General features: G+C 28.2%; 1 protein-coding gene and 1 long non-coding RNA gene across 2 annotated transcripts in view; one reads left to right on the top strand and one right to left on the bottom strand.

Moving 5' to 3' along the window:
• The window catches only part of LOC143232027 (transmembrane protein 130-like), a 30,207-nt gene extending 6,324 nt beyond the window's left edge, over window positions 1-23,883 (top strand). Inside the window, exons 2-6 of the mRNA XM_076467023.1 lie at window positions 1,488-1,787; window positions 12,553-12,900; window positions 14,235-14,319; window positions 17,917-18,119; window positions 18,496-23,883. Coding sequence (XP_076323138.1) covers window positions 1,488-1,787; window positions 12,553-12,900; window positions 14,235-14,319; window positions 17,917-18,119; window positions 18,496-18,839 — 1,280 coding nt within the window. The 3' untranslated portion in view covers window positions 18,840-23,883. The remainder of the gene's footprint in view (window positions 1-1,487; window positions 1,788-12,552; window positions 12,901-14,234; window positions 14,320-17,916; window positions 18,120-18,495) is intronic.
• Window positions 650-5,045, bottom strand: LOC143232028 (uncharacterized). The gene is made up of 3 exons (XR_013017338.1): window positions 4,630-5,045; window positions 2,145-2,176; window positions 650-1,036 (listed from the first exon to the last, which is right to left on the bottom strand). It is a non-coding gene; the product is annotated as an uncharacterized LOC143232028 (long non-coding RNA).
• Window positions 23,884-24,456: the final 573 nt, after the last annotated feature.

Below are 24,456 nucleotides of genomic sequence, written 5' to 3'. Positions count from 1 at the left end.
ATCCACCCCTCCCTTCCTCACCTTACAATGTGTAAGTGTATACCCCGTAAACACCTGTAATTATTGAAAATATATATATATAAACTATAATGAATTATAATTTGAACATTGCTCAAAAATTCGTTGAGGATATAAAATTTACAGTCTCGTTCCAATAATAAAGGTTTGAAACCTTAACTGTTTTTGGACAATTTTTCCCGACCATGTCAAACTTATTTAGACAGTCATTTGGCCCAGTTCGATTGTGTTAATAAAGGTATTTACTTTTACGGTAATCATTGTTATGCGTTCTTACCAATATCATGTTGGAAACGAAGTTTGATGAGACAAGTATACGTAGTCTTTCAAAGACGATTTATGTCTGTACATGAACTAGTTAAACATTACAGCACGTCAAAACTTCAAACTAAGTGCGCGACTTCACAAGTAAACCTACCGAAAAGTGTCCCAAGCACGCGCTTTCGGTTAGTGGCGTCTTTGACACGAGATGTAATAGTTATTGTATCTTCGTTTTAAAAGTAAAGGCAGTAGAGTGTATTTCAAAAAAAGAAATAAAGAAAATAACACGATTGGTGTTAGGTTATATAAATTCTGTTCAACATACAAGGAATTAAGTTACCATTTGAAAATAAAATATTTAAGAGAAACTACAGGGCAACTATAACATGGGACGGTCATGGTTTAACACTAAATTTATTTTTCTTATTTCCAGCTATGTTGGAATGTACTAATTCTCTGTTGGAACTTCATTGAGCGTGCTACGTAATTGTATCAACAGAAATAAGAGTGTAAATGGTTTAAAATAGATATGAAATACAAAACAAAAACAACACTTCCTTATAGAAATGTATATCATTTAATAGTGTGCAGTAGTTGATGTACAACTACAGGGAGGCCCATAAGTCCCTACCCATCCATATATCTTATGTATCCAGTGTATCTGTGTGGTGTCACCAGTATTCTTGCGCTCATGTACCCACGTACTTGTCACAATACGCTCTTCAAGTGTAAATGGGCTTACATCGTCCATATTTCTCTGAAAAAAAAAAGAAACAGATTTATAATACATGCATAATTGAATATAACATAATAACATATGGATAGGTAGGGACTTGCGGGCCACCCTGTATGTATAGGTAATGCATATGAAGTGAATAATTATTTTTATTATAATTACAAAACGTAGAGAGTATGTAAAGCCATTACTATTTCAATAGTGGTGGTTCCCAGTTGTACAAGTTATTATAGTTTCTTTCTTGTTGGTTTGAGATTTAATTGTACGTAGTACGTGCATTTTCTAACTCCAGTTGTATTGTTCATTTAATTTTTTAATTAATTTAATGTACATGTACATTTTTCAATTTTTAAAGATATTTACATGTATAATTCTTTAATTACATGTAAGTTGAAGTTTTTTTGTTAATTCACTTGAATATATGTTTCAAATATTTTTTAGTAATTGTTTTTTTTCATCACACTACTTATAGGAGTGAAAGTATCAAATGATGGTCCAGCAGTGTTTGGTTCAGTGCTCACTTTTACTGCAGAGTTGGACAATAATACAGGAATAGGTGATGAATATAGATACATATTTATACACAATGCCAAATGTGCTGGGAGACATAGACATTCCATAAGAGCAAGTAGAAAAGCCAATCTTTCTTTATTGTTCCAAGATGAAGATTGTGAGAAAGGAAGCTATTTTATGACTGTTACTGTGTATGAAGACAGATCTTATGTTTTGAATAAAAAAGTAGCCTTTGGAAAAACTACATTTGTGTTGACAAGTAAGTACTTTTGTATTTATTTGCTTTGCTGCTTTGTACAAATGTATAAGAAGTACCAGAAACTTTTCTGTAAGATTTTTCAGTTGTGTCATTAAATAAAGCACATTCAACATTTATACTGATAAATTAGACACACTAATATTCTTCCATAAATAAATTTGTATTTAAATAATATATTTATAATGTTCTTTTTATTGGCAGGTTTATTTAAATTATGTGGTTAAAGTTCATGTAATGATAACAAATTTGTTTTTTTTTCTGTTTTTAACATTTCAATGAACTTAAACATTGTAATAGTGTGTAGGCCACACTTATGGCCATGCTAACTATATTCTAATAACATAAAAATAAACTTACTTATGCAACTTCACATCTGGTTGACCCAATAACTGAAAATATCAAGTACATATAATTACAAAATAGTTTACTTCTTATATTTCTATAAGTGTAAACACTGGTAATCTGTAAGCCACATTTATAACCATGTTAACTACACTTAGAAATAAACTTGTAAAACTTCATAGCTGGTTGACCCAATAATTGAAAATAAAACACTGAATGATTCACTTCTAGCTAAAACAAAACCCTCTTTGACTGATTTGTTCTACTGACTAGAAACAGTTCTAACTTTTTAATGGAAAGTGTAATGCCTAAATGTTTATAAGGCTATTGGCCTACACTATTACAATTTTGGATCTTAATTTCATATGTTCTCATCTTAAATTACAACATGGAAAATATAGTCTACAACATTATTTTAACAGACTGTTAAACTGTTTTACCAATCCATATGCACAATAGTGCAGTATTTAATCTTATTTCATAGTATGATTATTGTTTAAGTAGTCAACTAATTTTAGGTTAAATATTCATTATATTGTATGTGTATGTGGTTTGTATGTGTATCAAATATATTTACATATAATTGTGTGATAAATCATAAAGTCTTTTTCTTTAAAAAAATTACTAAGGAATAGAAATACTGTCTGTAGTTACCTTATTAAAAAGTTTATATTATTACTGAAACAGGTGCGATATGAGTAGGTCAAATGTCACTTTGCTTTTTATTGTGTCTTCATGAATTTAGATATAATTTATTCAAACAGTTCTCCAAAGTATTACATCAAAAATGTTAGTTACATTTGTGAAAGTAGTAGACAAATGGATGAAGGGTATAATGCTTATCATTGCTATGTTATGGTAAATTAATATACAAAATTGTATTGAAACTTTCAGTAATTGTGTGCTATATGTAACTACTTTATATCTAATATGGTACAATAGACTTTTGTGCTTATATATGTATTTTACAAGTAGGGAAAAACTGAAATAAATTGTCAGATTTATTTTCATATATCATTTTATCCAAATAGTTCAAATAATAATAATAATCAGCTCAAATATCACTGACTAGTAATGTAATTATTAAGCATCTACAGCTCTGATATTTGACATTTTTAGTTTCATGACTCCTGTTGTCAACAAAGACAGTATATTGTCACTACAATTAAATGAATCATAATGAAACAATTTTACAAAATATAATTGATGATAAATTAGTCAGGCTTGTTTTGTAGTAGTTTCTACATGCTTAGTAATTTAAAGAAAAATGATACACAACATTTTCAAACAAACATTATTTTTACCAGCTACAAATACACACCATTTTTAAGAGTACACTAATGCATTTTTTATAAACTTTCCACTGAAATAAATTAATTTTAAGATTAGTCTGATCTGTATCTTGTTCTGTAACTTTTTTATTTCCAGTTACTTAATAATTACAAGAAACAGGTCTAACTTATATAAGTGAACATTTGCATTACTTATCAATTTTTTTTTCAGTACTTATAAATAAATTGCCTTTAATACATTTATATATTTTCCATTATACAAGAAACTGACCAAAGTTTATATATTCTCTTCATAAAATGTCATTCAAAGAATGTAAGCAGTGTGTGTGTGTCATATAGCAGTTTGACATTTTATTAATCAGTGTTTATTTAGAATACTTATGTGTAGATATGAAATATTTCTCATTTGGTGGCTCCCTTTTACTTCTGAATGTTACATGTTTTTACAATATTACATGGGCTTGTTTGATAATATGATTTTTAGTCTTTATTCTTATTTAATATGCAGTCAGATCATTTCATTTGCAGTTGTGTTTTTTAATTTTAATTGATTGGAAAACTTGCAAAAATAACAAGTGAATTCGTAACCATCATTAGTATATAGTGATAGTAGTGTTGTACTAGTAGTAAATAAAATGTTACAGTAACTCCACCTCATCACCATAAATAAGTTTATCATGGACATTACATACCCATTAACAGTATTGGATGTAGGGCACTGGAGCAGAAGTAGACATTTAAATAGAGAATAAACCATTAAGAAACAAAAGGTTCATGCAGAATATTTTGAGACCATAGCCCTTGAATAAATAATTGTTAGACAAGTTTCAAGGTCTATATGTATAGAGCATTATATATTGCAATATGTAATGAATTATACAACAAGTTATTCCTAGTTCTGATTCTGTTGCATAGAAATTGTGCCACAGAGAATTAATAAATTTTATTTTGGAGTGGCTCAACTTAATAAACTGCACAACATTTAAAACTTTTCTATATCAATATCTTTTTTCTTAAATATTATCACCAATATTGTATTAATTATTTAACAGTTTACGCATTGCAGATTCACATACAAAACAGAACTAGGTCAAGCCTCATCTTTAGTTATTGTTTATATAAAGCTATAGTTTGTATATGGATTCATTTAATCGTTCTCTATATTTTAGGTTAAGTTTTAACAAGTACAGTGGCATGTACCTCCTTACCAGTTTTTTCCATCTTCAGTATAGGAGAACATTTTGTACAGGATGTTGGTTCTTCTAGTCTGAAGAGCTTGTGTTTAATATTTTAGGTTAAAGACAGTTTTTTCCTTTACTTGACACATGTGCAAATAATGTATGAGTATGTATGTGTGTGTGTGTTCAAAATTAAAATTTATTTATTGATGTTAGTATGTAAGGTGTTTGCTTCAAGAGAGTTTTTTATATCATTCATATTGGGTTACGTAAATAGTATTATGCTAATGCACCTGTGGATCTTTCCTCTTGTAGTTTGAAGAAACATGTTTTAAGGTCAAGTTTTTAACAAACTCTGTCTTAAACATCTCATATAGACAGAGAGGTGCATTGACTGAAGTCACAGTCAAATAATATTTTTTTCATTTTATTTGAAAGTGGCAAAAGTGCAGGAGAAAACAGTTTTCTACTCTACAAATACTGAGGCAGACACACTTACACGTTGTTTAACAGGTTTTAAGTGTTTAATATTATATAGTGTATTTATTTATTTTTTAATAAATCTTAATAAACTTGTTATATGTTTTTATGTTTTTCAATGATCTGCATGATTCTAAGTGTTCAATGTATAGTTAGAAAAGCAATGCTTGTAGATTGTTGTTTTTTTTTTTTTTACCAGAAACTTAAGCTTGGAAAGTTAAAACTATATTGTGTAAAGATATTTCCATTAAATAGTTATGTTTCATTAGATATGCTATATTCATAGGTGATAATTACACAAACAGTCTTTGTACATATTTATAGTACTGTAAAATAATTTCAATTCATTATTTCTTTCTAAAGTGTCATTCAAGTAAAGCCATCAAGCTTTTTTAGATGCAAAAACGATTTTTCTACACAAAGTGTGTCTGTTTATTACTAAGTTATTTTCATTCTATCACAAGCATTGAAAACAAACACCCAACATTATTGTCACCAAACTTCATATTTGCCACAACCACTACCACTTTTAGCAATGCTGATACTAATCACCATACCCACTGATACTATTTTTTTCTGTTTTAGGATTTTGTTTATCTTGGAGCTTACTTCCATCAGGCAACCACTGCCAAATGATTGGAATATTGAGCTTAGTTGGCTAACCTTGTTCTAGGTAGACTTGGATCTGAATGTTTGTGAGCATAAACATCAAATTGAGGCCACATATAGATACACTATGATCTGCATAAGATCTAGGTTTGAACTTAGCTCCTGGATTGCATAAATCTATAGAATTGTAAACTATCAGTAAGTCAAGCTTCTCCTACAGCAATGATATTAAACATAAAGCTTGAATCTGCAGCTTCCAAGTCTTGATCAACATTGCTAAAACCTACATCCAGAACTTTTGAGTGGAATTATTGTATATGACATCTATGCTATTTTTCTTGCAGTTGCAAAAAATGCTAATTAATTTAATAAAATATATTTTTAATTATTTGAAATTTAAGAATGTGTTTCCTGAGCTCAAACACAGTATTTTAGGATATCCATGGCTGCAGTACTTGAATGTCTTTTCATCCTTAATTGCAGATATGGGATGCAAACAGAACTTTTTGAGTTACTTTTCAACCAAAAATATGTCAGAGTGTGGTTCTGTGTTACTTTTTTCTGTATTCCATCCATAAAGCTATCAATATCGCTTATTCCTATGTATTTCAGACAAAACAAAACTTTTAAATTTGATTTGCAAAAAAAATAATAAGTGTAATACAAGTAATCAGAAAATGGGATTTCAGCCAGTAGTTCTGGGATTTCACACATGTTAGGAGGATTTGAAGGACTGTTTGTAATCTGACACTCTGCACATTGTGTTGAATCAAAGCAGGTTGCTTATTCTTTTTTATTATGGTACCTTAAAGTTATGACAATTTATCTTTACTTTGTTACAGTATTTATGCCTTATTAAAAAAGCTCAAAACAGACAAATTTATATGTACTTGGTTTTCAAGCACTGTGAGAAATACTTGTATGGAGAAACATCTCTTACAGTATATATATATTAAAAGTTTTTTTGTAAATAAATGAGAGATTATTCAGTGTGTCCTAATAAACATTTTTCAATTATCATAACTAGAATCTGGGTGCTAATTTGTGTGATTTATCTGTTATCTTGTTTATACATTAGTGATAACACAATTTAACTGTTTAAATAGAAAAACAAATTTATAGGTTATGATTCCTGTATAAAGATGATAGTGTTGGATGCTTCATATAGTAAGTGAAAGTTACATATAACTTCCAAGTATATTAACTTTAATCCCTAAGTTTTGTCTCTAGTCTAATTTTATCAGTTACTACTTTTTCTGGTAATATGGTTGTGAATCATGCTGGTGTTAAAGGCATGCTACTTGTGTGGTTTGATAGATGCAGAGAGTGGATTATGTTTGAAATATTTGGAGTAGTATGCACTTTCAGAGAGGATAATAGTAAAGAAGTAAAACTTGTTTGCAGATCTTATAGGTTGGAAGAGAAATTAGAGTTTGAGAAATGAAGTTTAAATTGTGGAAAATGGCAATAGGGCTTAGAGAAGAACTTTAGAATAATGTATTTAGGTTTAGGTACCATGTTTCATTAAGTAATAGGTTTAAACTCTCAGTTACTAGCTAATGAATGGGAATAAAGAAGGGGACTGTTCAGTCAAAAAAAGGAAAGGTTTTGCCAAGTTTAAAGAAATAACAGTTATAGGTGATTTGTTGGGTAAGGTTGTGGGTAGAATACTTCTGTAGTGTAAACAGAGATAAAAGATTACGTTAATGCTATCCAAGGACACTGATGAAGGATACAACTGATAGAGTAAGTCATGCATTTTTTGTTTGTTGTGGGGAGGGGTAGATCAGAATAGCTGACAAGTACAGAGGTTTAATAAAGTATCTAAAGATATTGCAAAGTCCTAAATTTTAAGTATGTCACTAAGACTGAATACTAAGCTTATGTTAATATGTAAGAATGAACAGATGAGTTGATTGGACTTAGCAGTCAGTTTGATGGCAAAAGAAATAATTTTGGAATGGTTAGTTTATATTTAAGTGAGGTATGAACTGACATTTGCAAAGACTATTAACTCATTTGTAAGAACAACTTTAAACTAGGATTAACACTTGTTAGGGCCAAGATAAACTAAATGCCAAAAATAAGATATGTGGAAAAACATTGTGTACGAATTACAGAAATACTTTTAAGGGAAGGATAAATTGCCTCTTTTGTAATACTAGAAGTATTGGAAATACAACAGAGGGGCTTAGAGCACTCACCAGAAATAATGATTTTGATATTATTGGACTAACTGAGACTCAGTTAGATCTAGGCAATTTTGGTGACAGTATTTTTTTATTGCTGTTTTTTATGTTGTTTAAAAGGGATAGAGCACTGATGGGGGAGACATGAGTAGCTTTTTTATTTAAAATGTGAATTGTGTCTTCTTGAAGTTGAGGGTAGTAAAGAGTAAGAGCAAGGAGATTCACTATTTGGGTTTTGATTTGTGAATATAGGAATAGAAGTCTTTTAATTGAAATTTGCTGCAAATCAAGAGATAAACTGATGAAATAAGAGACTTTAATGAGGAGGTAAGACTTCAGCTGTTTATAACGATATGTTTATGGGATATATTAATTTCAGGCATATATATTGTGAGATTTTAGAGTTAAACTGTGTGGGAGGAAGGTTTATAGAAGCCATCAGTTTGTCAGAGAATCTACTAGGAGTGATTCTATTTAGTAATTGTTGTTGAGAGGGTGGAGATTGAAAAACATTTCTGTGCAAACAATCCTTGCTCAGTTAAATTTGATGTTTTACTGCATTTGAAAATCAGGAATAGTAAGAGTTTGATAATAAATTTAAAGAGCAAGTTGTGAAAAGATGAAAAAGGAACTGAATTATCCATTATGAAATGTGCTTCCGAATTAAATGGAGACACTAATAAAATGTGGAAAGTTTTTAAAAATAAATCTTTATTTGTAAGAGATAAATATGTTCCTTACAGAGAAAAAAATAGCTGTAAGTAAAAGACCAGGTTAGCTCATTAAGAGTATAAGGGATGAAATTAAAGAAAAACATTGCAAATTTAAAAAGCTTCAATTTAAATAGGAGTTTAAGATTGGATGTATGAGACACTAACATTTTTTTGCAAGTCCTTAAAATGTGGACAATTGCCAAAAGACTGAATTTAGTTAACATTACTCATTATTTTTAATTGAGATTATAAAATTGTTCAGGGATTTATAGGTCTTATTAGTTTTACATTACAGTTGAAAAATGTTTTGTGAGTCTTAAGAAAGGTGCTTTGCAAAGTCATTCAAGAGTTTTAAGATTTTCTTAGATAGTCAAAATGGTTTCAGTAGGAAGAAATCTTGTCTTATTAATTTTTTGACATTCTTTTAAAAGCTTAGTTCTTGTGTTGATGAGCACCTTATTGTCTTTAAACATTATGTTAGACTGTTTTTTAGTAATCCTGGCTTTGTGTACCTGCACAAGTACAGAATTACTGCTGTTGTAAAGCTTAAACATACGTTCTAAAACTGGGAGGACAGTGCTTTATGTTGAAATTTTGGTGATAGTTCATATTATGACATATTTTTGTATTAATAATGTCTCTGTATTTGGGGATCATGTCTCAATAAGTAAAACATGTTTTATAATTGTGTACGTGTAAATAAAATATTTCAAATAAAGATAATGCACTTAAGTAAATGATATAAATGAAGTAATTATTAATACTTTTAAATTTTCCTTTATGTAATAATAATTTTCCATAATGTTTCAGAGCAACCTGTTTTATTATATGAATATTGTTGGTTTTTAATTCATATTTTTGAAATAGGATTCTTCTGAAAAACTGCAGGTTTATAAACATAAAATGAAAATAAACCTGTTTACCAGTCTCAAGTTACACAGTTGAAGAGGAAATAGTTTTAACATTGCCTTAAATAAATTTTTTAGCAGATGGTTAGATATAATATTTCTTCTCTGATATGCACAGTAAAGAATCTTGGAGTTTGGCCAAAGTTCTACATGTAGGTGATTTATCAGCTACATGTAAGCAAAGACTACTGCTTTACATGTATATGTGAGATGGAGGATCTCTTGTTTGGGATTAACACACAATTGTTTATATAAACAATCAAACTGTTTTGTGCAACATATAGATATGTGGGTTTGGAAAAATATGTGGGTGTTACTGGTGTCATCTTTTAAAATGCTAGTAAAAATAATACTTGTTTACGTGTTGTTGTTTTTACATAGTTATGTGTATCTTAAAAATAAGCAAAACAATTTATGTATGTTATAAAATAAATTTGGTTTAAAATTGAAGAAATGAAATATTGGTCTTTTTAACAATCCTTTTTTTATTTATTATGATACTTGAAAAATTTCTTGTCTTTTCTATCATTAATTAACATGGTCTTCATTGTTGATGATGGATAATGGAAAGAACATTAAAGTGATAAAACTCCCATGAGTGAATGTATGAATAACGATAGTTTTTTGTTTATTAATAATTTCTTATTGGAAATGACTGGTCTTATGTTATAATCTTAAAATACATTAGGTTCTTTTTAAAAATGTTTGAAATAACCATATTTGTATTAGTAAGAAAAATCATTGCAATGTTTTTGGGATACACAAAGCTATTTTAAGATGTGTGTAAACTATATTTACTATATAAATACAAATGTTCAAGGACCATTACTTGCTATGACATAAAGAATTCAGTGTAAAATTGTGTTCTTTCAATGCTGACAGTAAAATAAAAACATTTAGGGACTCCATATATTCAAATATTCTGTAAGGGGAAATATTAGCATTATATCTGATACTGATAATACTTTCAATAATTGTTTTACCTAAAAATGTTTATGAATTTAAGGAAGGCTGACATTCTCTTTGAAAACATTAATTAAACAAGAAGTGGCACTTAACTCTACTGAATGATAACATAAGAAGATATAAAGCAAAAATGATTAACTCTAAATAAGTTAATAATTTTGTAGATATTTATATACAGATAAACAAGAAAAACTTCTTTACTGTTTATGCTTTTAAAATGCAGATTGTTTAAACTGACTAAGACTCCATCTTATTTTATATCTGGTTCATTGTTTTATTCTAATAGATATGCTGAGTAAGTACATCTTGGAAACTGTATAGGCTCTGTAAACACAAAATGTATGATGGAAAAAATATTTCTGTTCTTTACATTAATATTTTCTTGCTCTCTGACTTGTCAGAGTCAGACTAATGTTGTCAATTTACAGGCATATCTTGAATACATATAGATTTGTAACACATCTAGTGTTTTATGTATAAAAGATTTGTATGTTTTATTCAAATTTTGCCTTATTTTGTATAGATATGCTTTGTAAATTTGGGATTATATACAACATTCCTTCTCTAATATGGGATAGGTCTTTTGGACCAATCCCTTCTCTTAGTATAGAAAACAACATTTTTTTTTGCATAGTTGTTAGTTTCATTAAACAAATGTTTTGAGTTAAAGCTTTTGTAAATAAGATAGAGAAAAGCTTGTGAATGTTTGGTAGGGAATGGTTTTGTCCTTATAGATTTGATTGAAAGATTTTTCTAGGAATATTAAACATATTATTGTAGAGTTGTTGATTGAAGCTTTTTGTGACTGCATTAATAATTTAATAAATACTGAAATTATTTGAAAAATTAGACAAGGAATAATGTATCTGTCTCCACTGATCGAAAAGATTTGGAAATAGCCTTAAATAACAGGTTAATAATTCTGTATGTGCATGAGTGTATTTGTGTATGTGCATGTGTGAATATATATATAGGAACATGACATAATTCAATATGAAGTAGGATTGGGATATTAGTATGGGTCACTACACAATAGTATGAATCAAGTCATTTCAATCGGATAGTATTGTCCTCTCCGTAAAATGCAAATTTTACCTTGAGTCAGTTTAGTTAGTTGATTATTTTGCAATTTATTATTTAATGTTTTAGAGTGGTTAAAGTACAAACAGAAATTGTATACGTGTGATGTGGTTTGTGTTGTATATGTTTTTTCATGTTTGCTTTTACTAGTGTGTTAAACAAATATTCCATTTTTGTAGAAGTGACTGAAAGGTTCTTCTGGGAATTTTAAACGCATCTAATTTTTGTAGAGTTCAGTGAAAAGCTTTCAGGAGCATTTAAGAAGTTTTTCATTCTTATATAGTTATTAGCAAAATGTCTTTAGCGAGACAATGCCTTTTACTCTAACAACTGTAGCTACTAAGAAGTAATGTTTAGTAATAATTAGGAATGTAAAGCATTTGAATTAATTGTGGATAACTTAATTTGTTATTTAAAGAGAATCAATACTTTATAGTAATCAACTTTAACTGGCAATGTTTTGCATTCCATGGTTTCGTTAGAATTAATGTATTTTGCTGGGTTGCTAAACAGAACTTTGAGATGTTAATATGCTGAGTTATTAAAATGTGTTGTAATCTGGCTCACAAATATTCCAAGCTCTTAATAGGTAACATATTCATGAATCTTTCTTAGTTCAAGGAAAAATGATGTAAAAATAATGGTAAAGTCATTTAAATCTTATAGTTCAACTAACATTTCTGTAGTCTTTTGGTGATGGCAGTTATGTGACTAACAGTAGTGAAGGAATTTGTATTCTTGATTTAGTATTCATAACATTTGAAATATGCCTTTAATCATAGTATCTGAAATGTGTTTAGTAGATAAATTATTCTGTGCTCATTGATGAGATCTTTAACAGGCTTGAATGTGTTTTTGTTCTTATAGTTTTACTTCTATACAGTGTCTTATTACAAACTCCAAATAAGCCACACTCTAAAGGATGAGCTTTTGAGTCTTATTTAGAAGAACTACTGAATAAATATATCTTTAATTACTTATTATCCTAAGTGTACTTTTTTGATGCAGATGAACTGGTTGGAAACATTACTGTTAACCAAGATGTTGAAAGTGAACAGGAGTCAGACTTGCCTTTGTTGTCAACAGAAGAAGAAACCAATCTTACTGCTACTCTTCATGATCCTAGTGGTTTCCTAGATGATGCTATTATTTCTTACTCATGGAATATTGATGGTTATAATATTATTGATGCGGGTCCTACTTTAATTTACAATTTCTCACGTCCTGGCAGACATGAAATTGATGTAACTGTTGTAGCTTTCATACCTTCTGTCTCTCAGACTCAGAACAAAACTAATTTATCCTTTAGAAGTCATACAAGATGGGGTTTTTTGAGCCAGCAGGTTATTGCTAAAGGTACAGTTAACTTTTTTTTTGTAATAATGCCCACGTTTTAGGTAATTATCAGTTTTTTTTGCATCTCAACATCTTTTGAGATAAATCTTAATTATTACAGTTTCAGACTTAGTAATTTTTTAACTTAATTTTTAACAGATCTAATACAGTGTAGGTTTTCTCAGCCATAAAAAAAAAGTGTAAATTATTTTGTAGGTTACTAGCTTTGACATACTAAAAATGCAGATTGAAATTATAGATACTCAGTTAAGTGTCAAGTTGGCATTGATTGAATTCTGAAAATACTGCAGAGAAATATTTAATATTTTAAAAAATATTAACTAATTTGATCCCCTCTTCAACACATTATCAAAGATCTTTTAAACAAAATTTAAAAAATTGTATTTTTCAATTTGTATAATAGAATCTCTTGTGTTTTTCTGTCTGATATTCAATGAAAAGATTTAAATGTTTCATCTACATCCTACCATGGATAATTTTCAATAACTGTGTACAATATATTGAGCTGTTCTTACTACAGTTAGTAAATCTTAAAACTAGATTATAGATTTATATAAATTAGCAAGTTATGTTTTCATTGTAAGCTAATGGTTATTATACATTTGCTGTTACCACTCCCTTTGTATATAATGAGAGTTAGATGGACTCTTATTTATAATGTATGTTTCAAGTGTGATAAAGATACTAACATACAGATAAAATAAGATATGCTTTGTTTAACAGCATTGTTTAATACGTTTTGTCAAAGTACTTGTGGCAGATAAACAAATAGTTATCTGCCTGAGTAATAAAATGCACTTCAAATTAGTGTGACATGCACAAAAATATATTTGATTTCAATTGCATCCAAGCATGATAAATAGTCCTTCAAGGTAAAACAACATTTCAGGTATTACACAATAATAGAACATAAGAACTTTTGGATTTTTGTAGTTTAAGCTACTTAGGATTCTACTAAAACAAGATTCAGAAATATCAATAAGGTACAAAGAGCCAAAATGTAATATAAAATATTAAGTTATAAAAATATAATATATAATATAATATATGTAAAATATTAAGTTATAAAAATATAATATATAATATAATATATATAAAATATTAAGTTATAAAAATATAATATATATAAAATATTAAGTTATAAAAATATAATATATAATATAATATATGTAAAATATTAAGTTATAAAAATATAATATATAATATATTCTATATAAAATATTAAGTTATAAAAATATAATATAATATAATATTTCTTCAGAACTGTTTATATTTAAACATAATGTTAATTTTTAGTTTGAGACTGATACTGACTTTTTTGTTTTGTAATTTAGACCCTATAGGAAATATCAATGTGGATGGCAACCTGTATCTTGAACATGGAGATCTGTTAATTTTGGAAGTTAGCTGTAATGGCAGGTGAGAATGATCTTCATGTATTGTTATGTAGTAAATGTCATTCTTTAAATTAAACATTCTTCTTGGATCTGAATAATAATCAGAAACATAACTTATGTATTAAACAAATTTTCTAAATTTCTAAATTTACTAAATCGTTCTAATGGTTACACTTGCTGTTTTTTCACTGTATCTTAATTTTTAATAAAGTTATGACCTTAAGTTTTATATAATTTCTTTAACCACTATAGCAATTATAATTTAAATCTTTGTTTTGTTATTATTATTGAACTCTACATATTGAGACTGAAGCTTATTGTTTTTACTTGAGTTTTGTGAGTAATGACTATTTTTTTGCATGGTTTAATTATTAGAACTCTCTTTTTCCACCTTCAACAAGAGCATAATAACAAGAAAGGTTAGATTATCTTTGATCTTGATCAAGTTATTAAAGTTGCCAGTTTATTTTGAGTTTTACATAAAAAAGATTAAAGATTAATTATTAGAGCTTGTTAATTTAGTCTCATTTTGATACAGTAATTGGTTCATCTTTGCTGTTGCTATTGCAAAGATTTTCAAGACTGCTTTTATTCAGTGAGTTTTCTCATATGTTCAAATTTTAATCTAACTGAGTCTTACTTAATTTGATGCAAGGACCAACACAGAATTTAATTTTTTGGAAAATGCATAATGTGTAGGATTTATTATTATTATTATTGATTGATTCTTTATACTCAAAACCCCTATTAAGAGAGAAGAATGTGTGCAAAAGATAATAATATTTGCTGTTAATTATTTCTTGATGTACAGAGGAATTTTTGTTTTTATTAATAATACCTCTTGGATAAAAATTAGCTTATATCACCATAATCAGGAAGTTTACATCAGCTGTCCTCATGTTGTTCATTATTACATGTTATTTGTGAACTGTGACATGAATATCAACTTAACAATGGTTGTCTTCTTTTAACCCTTTCCAGATGGGTCACGTTTCAATGTCATCACGTTTGTTGACTCATTCAAAAAATTATTGAACTACTATTTTATTAATTTATGTCGATAAGTTAGGTATCAAACTGTAAATTATAATTGCAATATTCATATTATACATTATGTAATATCTTAATTTAAAAGCAAATATTAATAAAACACCTAAATATTGATTGTTTTGTGTCATGTGGTATGTTGAATGCAGTACTGGTTCAAATTCGATATTTGTGATGTCAAAATATAAAGTCTGTTGTTTTGTACAAATTAGGAACCCAAGTTACCAATGTTGTTAATCTAGAATATAAAATAAAAACCTCTTTTTCTAGTTGTTGAACTATCACTATATTTAGAGAATCAAATACAGTGATTCCATCCACCTCTTTTTATTTTTTGGAAATGGTCTCTTATATACATCTGATTTTATATATGACATGTAAATAACCAAATGAAAGCTCAGAATATGCCCTTAGTGATTTTCTCAGCCATTTTAAAATATAATGACAACTTCTCTTTCGTAGGAGACAAACCTTTGTGTTGGTAAGTTGGGTCTTTAGCCTGTTCACAATTTCGTATTTTTTTAGACACAAGTACAGCTCAGTTTCTAAACTTGAAAAATTTTAGTGAAATTCTATGGTATTGATGAAGTAATTTATGATTTTTTGGTTATTCAAACATATATATGAAAATGGAATGAATGTATTTTGTTTCACATCATTCACGTGCAAAATTTCTTAAGACTCAGCAAGCTATGTTAAACAGTAAACTAGTGCAAAGGTTGTAACTAGAAAAGATAATTGTTTGCTTTGATTTTTTATTTACTGTTCCATGTTTTAAGAAAAATGAGTTTAGAAACTTCTTTGTAAATAGTAATAATCTGTACACATATATAATCTATAATAACTGAAATGTGACTGTATTTTACCAAATACTACTCCACTAAAATATAACCAAGATAGGTTACTTTGTACAAATTAAAAATCAGGTTTATATTATTGGATAAAGTAACATGAGTGCATATATGCCTCATTATTGTAACTTCTGTATTGTTAGTCAGACACAACTGAAAGGTCAATATAATAAAAGTAATAAATATATATAGTTATCCTAAACTATCTGGGCATTTTAAGGATTTTGCATGTAAAATTTGAAATTTTTTTGATGAATAAAAGTACTTGTAACCTTAAAATGAAAATTACTTTGCATGTTAAATAGGCAAAATGTGAAAAAGAAAAACACACAAGAAAAGCATTGCTTAACAAACTGTAATACTTTAATTTTTTAAAAAAAGGATATTTTGTGTATGAAAGTATTGTAATGTTTATTGCTAATCTGCTAAATTTGTTGAACATATGCCTAATAGTTTAAAAATAATAGCATGAAAACTCCAAAAAGCATAAAAACAGTTATAAGGACAGTCTGAGCCTATGCTGAAAGGATTAAGGTTAATGCACATATTTTATCAGATATATATCTAAGATGTGTATATAGGTATATTCCTATATATAAGAATTTTATTATCATTAGATATTGTGCACTTGTTGTTGAGATAAATATTTTGGTTAAATTTTGATAAATGGGGATATACCATTACCCTTTATCTGAATTTAGTGAACCACTAGAAAATTTAACTTTGTTGTAGAGTGACAGTGCTCATTATAAATTATATTTAACTATTTATGAAAGTTTGAGTGTAAAACCAGTTTATTTTGGCAAACTTGTTTGGTGCTAACCTTTCATTATTGTTCTTTTTTCACAAACTTCATCTCAGACTTCTTTTAGATATTGGTTATTATTGAATTATCTTAAAAAATTCAACATTTCAATACAAAAACAGTTGTAACAGTGCTTGAATTGATGTTAACCTGTTGTTGCCAAGATGCCATGTTGGTATCAAAGATAGGAATGACCTCTAGGCTATACAGTATCATAAAATCTCGGCTCTCTTGATGGAAGATTCCCTTATCCGTGAAATATTATATTTTTATAGGTTGTGTAAGCTTGTTGAAGCTAAATTATGTTTAGATAAAGGAGTTTATTATGTATGTATTTCTTATTTTTACACCATAACAGTGTTACCAGAAACTAATTGGCATTTGTATCATTTTCAAATGATTGTTGTTTATTTTTAAAAAAGTATACAAATTATACAAGATAGTCAGTATCTTTGTTTGGTTTAAACTTAAGCCATTGCTAACTTCAGAAGTGGAATATTTGTTTTAGTTAATGTTCTGATTACACTTTCATCAGAATATTTTTTGTTCCTCTTGTATAAGGTCTTAAACTTAAAATGATATGGTTCAGTGGCAAACAGATGTAAAAAACAAACAAATCTTGAGGGTATATCTTTGTGGATGACAATACATATATAATTATATATTCAAATTCTATAACAGTATTGGAAGTAACTAATTTGAATTTGTAAGGGAACATATGTGTGAATGGAAAAATTGTTGTGATGAAGGTACTGAGGATTGTCATAAAGATTACATATTAGGAGACATAATTAACCTGATGTGCATGGGTGGTGATCAAAGTGTTCACACCATAACCAGTTTCAGAATGCCATTCAACATAGTATTATGTATTTTATATTATTTATCAACTATTTATTTTACTTTATATTGTTAGTGGACCATATGAGTACTGCTGGAAGGTATATGACACAGGGGAACTACCAGTTAACTTGACTTGTCCAGAGCCAGTTGTCACTTCCAACTGCAGCTTTCCCATTGTACACTACTTTTCCAATCCTGGATTATACCACATAGGGATGTATATTGCAAATGATGTTGCTCATCTTCAAAAAGGAGTAGATGTCCAAATTTATGATAGTGAGTAATTGAATCATTGACTTGTTATATAAAATGAGTGATTAATCATTCTTGAAAATTAGCATGAAAATATTTACAGATAGAAGCATTTAGCAAATTACTATGAATTTTCATCCATATAATATAAAAAAATTGTTCTAAAGTTCATTGTAGCAAGTAAGTGTAAGTGAAAGTCAATTACTGTTTGCTAGTACTTTAATTTAAAAGGTTATTTAATCAGTGTTTTGACAAATGTCTACTTCAGAATACATGTTAAGTATAACAAATTATTTTAGTAATTATAATTATTATAAATTAGAGATCAATTTGAATAGATGTTCCCTGACCCCAAAAACCTTTTCTTTTGATTCATCAAAGCTGCAATTATTTTTTGTAGTTTCAAGAAAGAAGCAGCTATCTGTGGTAATAGTGCCAGTGTCATGTACTGTTTTGACAATCATTATCATAGTTACTGGTGTTGCATATCACCTACAGCAGCGGAATAAACAAAAGATTGAAGTAGCAGATTTTGATTTCCAGAAACCTGATGAGCTACTGGAAAAAACATTTTATGAAAGACTGCGTGATTCTTTCAAAGAGGTTTTTTACAACACACAACAGCATTCTGGTAAAACATTTAAGACAGTTTCTCCAAAAAACGGACATGTTACAGTTGAAGATGCCACTATTATTGATAGTAATTCATCTGATATCCATTCATCATATGGGACTATTGCTTAATATTGCATAGAAAAGTTTTCACAGATCTGATTTAAAAAAGGTAAAAAGTATATAATTACAGCAGAGTTTGTTGCAAAGAGTGAGTGAGTGTTTATTTATATTTTTAATTTTTAACTTTTTCTCAATATTATTTTTCACTGTTTTCTGGTTTGGCAGTTATTCTGAATGTCAGTAAAATTAATTCAAATAATATAATGAATAATTAGTGTTGAAGGTAAATATGTGATGTATTATTAATTGTTACTCTAATTTTGAGTGACTCAATTAAAATTGATAATTTACAGTTCACTTTAATACTTAATCTGGTTCACATCGTAACATTTGTTGTTCATTCACACTGATAATCTAGATAGCATCTCATCTAATAAAATGTCTATCATACCCCAACTGCCACGATGAACCCTGGCATTGGGTGAAACATCTCATCAGCCCTGGATATGGCAAAGGTTGTGGGGTTTATATGTGCATTTTTACTTTCATGTACTAGCTCTTATAATTTTACTGTGACTGTTGTTTTATTTCATTTGTTTTTCTTAAAATTTCGAAAATATTGGAGAATATGATTATTAGTTATGCTAATAAACCTTTATGACTGTTGAGTAAAAGGTGTTTTACCAGTGAATAGCATAATTTTAATCTTGACTTTCATTGTTAAGAAGTTTGTAGTTTCAATTCGTGTAGTTGGTTATATATTGATGTGTATAGAAAATTTAATTTGCTGTACTGAGAGGTTACTTGTATTAGTTCTTTTTTTATGACTCAGCTTCATAGCTGTGGTGCCAAAAAAATGGTTCCTGTTTTTTTCCAACAATTTTCAAACCTTTTTCAAGCAAAATCTAAAATCAAAATAAAAGGAGTTTTCTTACTAAGCTTAACATTTGTTAAAATTTTGAAATTGATTGAGAATAGGTTGATTGTTTTAATAAGAAAAGCTGTTAACTAGACTTAAACATACTAGTTCCAAGTGAGACATTGTATAAATATTAACCTGTTGTGGTATACTGGTGTAGTGTCCACATACTTGTGGATTTTATTGAGAATTTTTTCTTACATTGAGATTCCTTTAAAACAAAAATATAATAAAATTGACAACCTGTGTCAGGTTAAACTACAGTAAAGCTACATCTCTTATAATATTTTACTGACTGACTCAAAAAGGAAGCAAGTTTTTTTCACATTACCTTAAAAGAAAGTACTTTTTCAACTTGGGATACTATTTCCAGTCTTGAAGGAAATTGGGATCATCATATTTCAAATATTGTAACATAATAATAAACCTTTCTAAATATAAATTTTTATGCTGAAAACATGAAATAATCTCTCATTAATGTTCTGTACTAGAAAATGTAACATGTAAATGTTTTATTACTTAGATTAGATCTAATACTTAATTTGTGAACAATACAAAAAGAGTTGACTGATTTTCAAGTGTTTTAACCTTTCTACATTAAAATGCATGTGATAAAAGTTTTAAGTCCAATTCTGTTGCATTTACTTAAAATACTGTAAAAACTATTTTTGTATAAAATATGAGTAAATTTTGATGCCACGTGTTATCTCGTGTTTTCTCAAACAGATTTGACACTAAGTTACTGAATAACAAAATTATGTGGTTATTTTTCATGTGGCCCAGCATGGCCAGGTGGTTTAGGCACTCGACTTGTAACCCAAGGGTCTCAGGTTTAAATCCCCATAACACCAAACATGCTTGCCCTTTCAGCCATGGGGGCATTATAATGTGATAGTCAATCCCACTATTTGTTGGTAAGAGTAGCCCAAGAATTGATGATGGGTGGTGATGACTAGCTGCATTCCCTCTAGTCTTACACTGCAAAATTAGGGATGGCTAACAGAGATAGCCCTCATGTAGCTTTGTGCAAAATTCAGAAAACAATTTTTCATGCTTTCAGTAGTACATTTATTTAACATGTGTTTATTTAGTCCACTTCAGTTTGATACATTTACAAGTTTGATCACCTGAGCAATGTTTACATTATTTGAAATATAAAGTTTACAAATATGTTTATGGAATATAAATATTTGAACAACTTGTGTTTGATATTTCTGTAAATTAAGTGAACAAACATTCAATTAATACATTTATTTTTCATTTTTGTTGAATTTTAAAAATATATAAATGTTACCACCAATTTCTTTCTATATGTTTATGTTTTCATGCTGTTTTTGGAAATTTAAGTTTTTTTGTTTTTTTTATATGACATGATATTTCACAAGGATGAACATAATGATTCACAAGTTCATCCAGTCCTAAGTAAAATCTACAAATAATAAATCTTGTAATAAAAATTTCAAGATTGCTGACTGCACTGAAACCTAAAAGTTTTTCAGGAATGCTTTCTTTTTACAAATTGCATAGGTTATTAGCAGTTAAGTTTATGTATTACAAAAATGCTTTATTCTAATATGTGAAAGAACAGCTCTAAATAATTGACCGAATACAATGAAATTTAATATCTCGATTATACCATGTACGAATCACATATTTAGTAGCCCACAATAGTAGACTAGGTCTATTAAGCCTCATCTCTAGATCATAACTTTTAGGAACTGATGACTTAATAGTTGATAGTAGTTGATTTGATCTGTTCAGGCCTTATCTCTAAAATGTTCCATAATGGCTGAAAGTATCTGACTGTGTCAATTCAAGACTTTTCTGTAGATTTAATTAGTGGACACCAAATGGCTGTTAGTAGTTGACTAGATTCATTAAAGCCCTGCCTCCAAACTGTGCCATCTTATGAAAGCTTAATGGTTGACAATAGCAGACTAGATCCCATAAAGCCAGTGTAGCCACATATTGCTACAGTGACCCAGTTAGTTCTTTAATCATTTTCACTTCATTGTTGATTTTCCCTGCATGTTTATTAGAACTTTATTTTTCACTTACTTTCTTACGTGTTTTGTAACTTGTATGACAAAATATTTTACTGAAATTTTACACTCATTTCACAATTTTAGTGTTATATATATAATCACAGGAGCATACAAACTCTTGAATCTACTTAGTTAGGACATGGCATATTGTGCTCGTTTTTGAATACAACATTGCCATGAACAACAACTAACACTTGAATACCCTAAATTGATATCTGAGAAAAGTGACCCCTGACAAACTTGTGTATTTATTTAATACTCCACTTATGAAATATAATTAATAAACAAAGTTATAGTTGTAGTTCATCATTTAGTGTAAAAATTTCTAGTCAGTGAAAAATATTATTGTTACACACCTTTTTTCACATATAAAATGTCTGTGGTGCGTACAATCAAATTTAGATATAACAGTAATTATCTTTTGTAGTTGAAAATGAACTTGAGGTGAAGAATTGGTATGTTTTTAAAAATCCCATTATTGTGTTATATTTCAAAAACTAAAAGACAAATAATCTAGGAAAAAACAGGTTGTAAGAAAACTAAATGATTGGTTTTTTTCACTTTTGAGTTTTTATAACTCAATAATCTCTCTTTAGCTGAATTTTTTAGTGTTAGGATAAAGATAATTTTGTAACAGGTGTAGATATATTTGCTGTTATATCCCTTTTTAGATTTTAAGTAGGTGTTTCATTTAAATAAAGAAATTGTTTACACATAGATAAAACTGTAAAGCTTAAGATATTGTTTAGAAACTGAAGGTTAAGTAGAGTAATTTAATTATGAAAGATTTAGTAAGTAGTAATGATGTTTTTTTCTATGATTCCATTACCTTTTATATGTTTACATCAGTATTAAAGATTTGTTTCTTTTATTTTTCAAAATTCTTTTGAAGTTAGTAACAACTGTGATGTAATATTGGAAAATTTTAAGGTTTATAGTGCATTTAGCTCAGAGAAAGAATGCAAGTTAAAAGCAATCAGAAAATTATAGTAAGAAATATGCAACATATAGCATAGAGCATAACAGTTTTAAAAAGTTATGTTGTACAATTGAAATATTTCTGTCAGGTAATTAAAATAAAAAGATAAATTTGCAAATTAAGAAAAACTCTACATGTTTTATTATATATGACACAAAGATCTTCAAATTTTGTATAGCTTGGGATATCTTACATTGTAGACTTGAAAAATTAGTAGAATGCAATAACATTTCTTTAGATATGCATGTATAATTTTCTTTTTTTTTTATAAGATGTGGTACTTAACATATTCATAGGAATATATTATCATAAGATGTATTTGTATCCCTTTTAAAAATAACTATGTGCAATAACTGTTTTAACTATTCTGATAGAAATATTAAAATTGGTGTTTGCATTTTATGTATAATCCAAATAAATAATGCCTAAAATGTTTTACTTGAGGTATAAAAAAAAATGATGCAAAAGGTTTTTAAATTTGATGTGCTATGCTAAACAAAACAACAAAATCAGTGTAGTTAAATGCTGTTTTTAAGTGCTGAATTTTTGTAATAATATTTTTTTCTGGTTGAAGGAAGTTGTTATGAAGAATTTATATTGTTTAAAAAATGTATGTACCAAATTTTTCTAAAAATGTAAGTGGTTTTACTATTTTTTTTTGGAATGCAAAATAATTAATAGCATGATTTTTGTAAATGAGTTCATTAGAAATTTGTGTTCTGTATTGGCAACACAAAAATGACTGACTGTTTTTGGATACAAGTTTGAAATCTATGATCCATACTTTTAGAAAATGTTTCTCTTGAGACTTAACATTATAACTAGAGTAGATTGCAGCATATTTTTGTTTGCTTTTGTATTAAATATCATAAATATACAAGTAGATGTTTGACCTCTCAGTTTTCAGGTGGGTGATTATTGTTTTTACTGAATTTTCAATACGAAAATTTTATTTTTTTGCTTGATGTAATTTTTCTATAAAGCTTTATAAACCTAGTATAGTATCACTAGTAAAACAAGTGTATGAAAAAAATGTACTAGGCTGTATGTAGTAGTGTAAATGTAAATTTGTTATAAGAGTATTTTGAACTTTAAATGACTTGTTGATCATGTCAGTACTTTTGTAATTTGCTGTGTAGTATAATAAATTAATCAATAATAATATTCTCAGCCTTTGTGATATGGGAAGTTTTTATTCTATTTTTCCAACAGACATCACTCATTAAATAAATGTATAATACCTTTAACTTAGGGAGTTTTCTCAGTTGTGGTAATTTACATTAGCAAGAATAAGTGCCAAAATGCAAGCTCCCCAGAAAATGTTTTATCAATTAATGCAATCTGGAGCATTTCTTGGATCAATGGAATGCTTAATTGGACATGAAGTGAGCAGATCATCCAATCTCAATGTGTTATAGATAGGTGGTAATTTGATTTTTTTTTTTTTTTGACAAAGAAGTGAGAATGAGCCGAAGTGCATTATTGTTGTTAGCTCTACATTAGTTAGATTCCAACTTCAAAAATGCATGTAATTGCGACTATATGAATGTGGGTTTTTAGTACTAACAACACAACTTATTATTGACTTTATATAATGTGTTAAATCTGTTTTGGTTTAACTTTGCAACAATAATGCAATGGGTAAAAAAAGTGTGAAGACTTTCATATATCTACATATTACTTCTAGGATGTATAATTAAAAAAAATTTTTTTTGTAACAAAACAAAATTCCTGGCTAGTAAG

Source organism: Tachypleus tridentatus, chromosome 11, assembly GCF_004210375.1.
Source record: "Tachypleus tridentatus isolate NWPU-2018 chromosome 11, ASM421037v1, whole genome shotgun sequence".
Classification (NCBI taxonomy): domain Eukaryota; kingdom Metazoa; phylum Arthropoda; class Merostomata; order Xiphosura; family Limulidae; genus Tachypleus; species Tachypleus tridentatus.
This window is presented reverse-complemented; position numbering and strand designations above follow the sequence as displayed.